We start from the raw sequence: 1,989 nt of genomic DNA on the forward strand, positions 1-1,989 counted from the left end.
TTGCAGTGTTTTTTCAATATTTAAAATTGATGTTTTCATATAATTTTTAAATGGCAGGAACAACGCCCAGTCTCTGTAGAACACTCGACATTATAAAAGATCCAAACACTAAAGTTGAGTCCAACCCAAAGTTAGAAGTCTCGTCGAAAACGCATTTTACTTTCCCGGTCACGGATGGAAGAAATCCGAAACTAACAATAACATCGTCTGGTCCTGTTACGATCATGGAGTTAAATTTCGATCAAGATAATGTACACCGAGTTGTTCTTACTTTCTTGAACGAAGCTGGGGATGTTGTCAACAATGAAACGAAATTTATCGAAACAAAGGTTAGGTATCTTTTGAGTCCTTCGATAACTTTTATTTAATGGAAAAAATTACATAATGACAAACTATTTATTCTGACAGTCGACAAAGTTCAATTTTAATGTCATGGCCAAAACGGTTATTGTTGAACTTTTCCCGGAAATCCCGTTAGGAAATGTAGTAATTAACAACATGGAAGTATGGATTTGTGGCGAACCAGGTCAACATGAGTTTTTCAAGTTTTAATACAATTAGTTCCTTTTGCTTTGTCGTTTATTTATAATCTGATCTAATGGTTGTGAATATTTTTTTTTGCAACAGATTAACTTATATCTTCTTGTTTATGTTTCGTTTATTTTCTTAATCCGTCTAAATATTTCAACTCGAAATAATGTCGATCATTATGGCGTCACCGAAAATAAATTTTTTGTCACTTAATCCACAGTTCCAGGAACAACTTCATCACTTGTCTCAGAAGCAACAACTCCAAGAACAGTTTCAGCAAAAATTACTGCAGCGGGAACAACTGTTAAAACAAGTACATCGCATGCCACGGAACTTACAAATATCAGCTCTCAAACCACAAGACCTACTACAATCACAACGGAAATCAAGCAAGGTATGTTTGTGTCAGTCTTTCAAATTTTCAAAAGTTTCACATTAAAAATTTTTATTTTGAAAGGAACCACGGCTCCAACCTGCTCAGTTATATATTTGAATTTGGATGATGTCACACTAACGATAGGCGATGGAATGTCTGAAGAAAGTTCTGGATCTTTCACTTATTCACCTGGCACCTCCTTGAGTATAGAAACCGCCGAGCCGCAAATCATTATGAATATTGAAAATGAGATGTGAAAAATACAGATTGTAGAAGTCACAAAATCTGAAGATAAAAATAACACAGGAAAAACTCTTTCTGTAAAAAACCCACAAATGGGGTGTGTACATGGGATAATATTTTATATATCACAGAGAAAAAAATATAAACAAACTCTTATTATTTTCTCTTATAATTCCTGAACGAAGAATTTTTTTATTGACAGAGAATTAATATTCCCGTTGAAACGAGACTGGTTCTGATATAACTCTTTCCAAAACTCTTGCATTTTGCTAAAATTGGTTCAATAAAAAAAATAAAAATAAAGATTTGTGTAGAAAAGGTACGCTTTTTTCAAACTCTTTTATTCGCTATAAATTTTTTTAATAGTCCTTTTAGTTTCCTATCGCACCAGTGACAACGACAATGGGACGCTTCACAAAATCAACAACTGAATCAGGTGAATTATCTTGCAGTGTTTTTTCAATATTTAAAATTGATGTTTTCATATAATTTTTAAATGGCAGGAACAACGCCCAGTCTCTGTAGAACACTCGACATTATAAAAGATCCAAACACTAAGGTTGAGTCCAACCCAAAGTTAGAAGTCTCGTCGAAAACGCATTTTACTTTCCCGGTCACGGATGGAAGAAATCCGAAACTAACAATAACATCGTCTGGTCCTGTTACGATCATGGAGTTAAATTTCGATCAAGATAATGTACACCGAGTTGTTCTTACTTTCTTGAACGAAGCTGGGGATGTTGTCAACAATGAAACGAAATTTATCGAAACAAAGGTTAGGTATCTTTTGAGTCCTTCGATAACTTTTATTTAATGGAAAAAATTACATAATGACAAAC

General features: G+C 33.7%; 1 protein-coding gene across 1 annotated transcript in view; it reads left to right on the forward strand.

The window, feature by feature from the left end:
• Positions 1-1,552: 1,552 nt before the first annotated feature.
• The window catches only part of HELRODRAFT_172436 (hypothetical protein), a gene marked incomplete at both ends in the record, with an annotated part of 18,880 nt that continues 18,443 nt past the window's right edge, over positions 1,553-1,989 (forward strand). The window contains 2 exons of the mRNA XM_009019096.1: positions 1,553-1,586; positions 1,654-1,925. Of these exons, the coding sequence (XP_009017344.1) occupies positions 1,553-1,586; positions 1,654-1,925 (306 nt within the window). The remainder of the gene's footprint in view (positions 1,587-1,653; positions 1,926-1,989) is intronic.

Source organism: Helobdella robusta, assembly GCF_000326865.2.
Source record: "Helobdella robusta unplaced genomic scaffold HELROscaffold_23, whole genome shotgun sequence".
NCBI classification, from domain to species: domain Eukaryota; kingdom Metazoa; phylum Annelida; class Clitellata; order Rhynchobdellida; family Glossiphoniidae; genus Helobdella; species Helobdella robusta.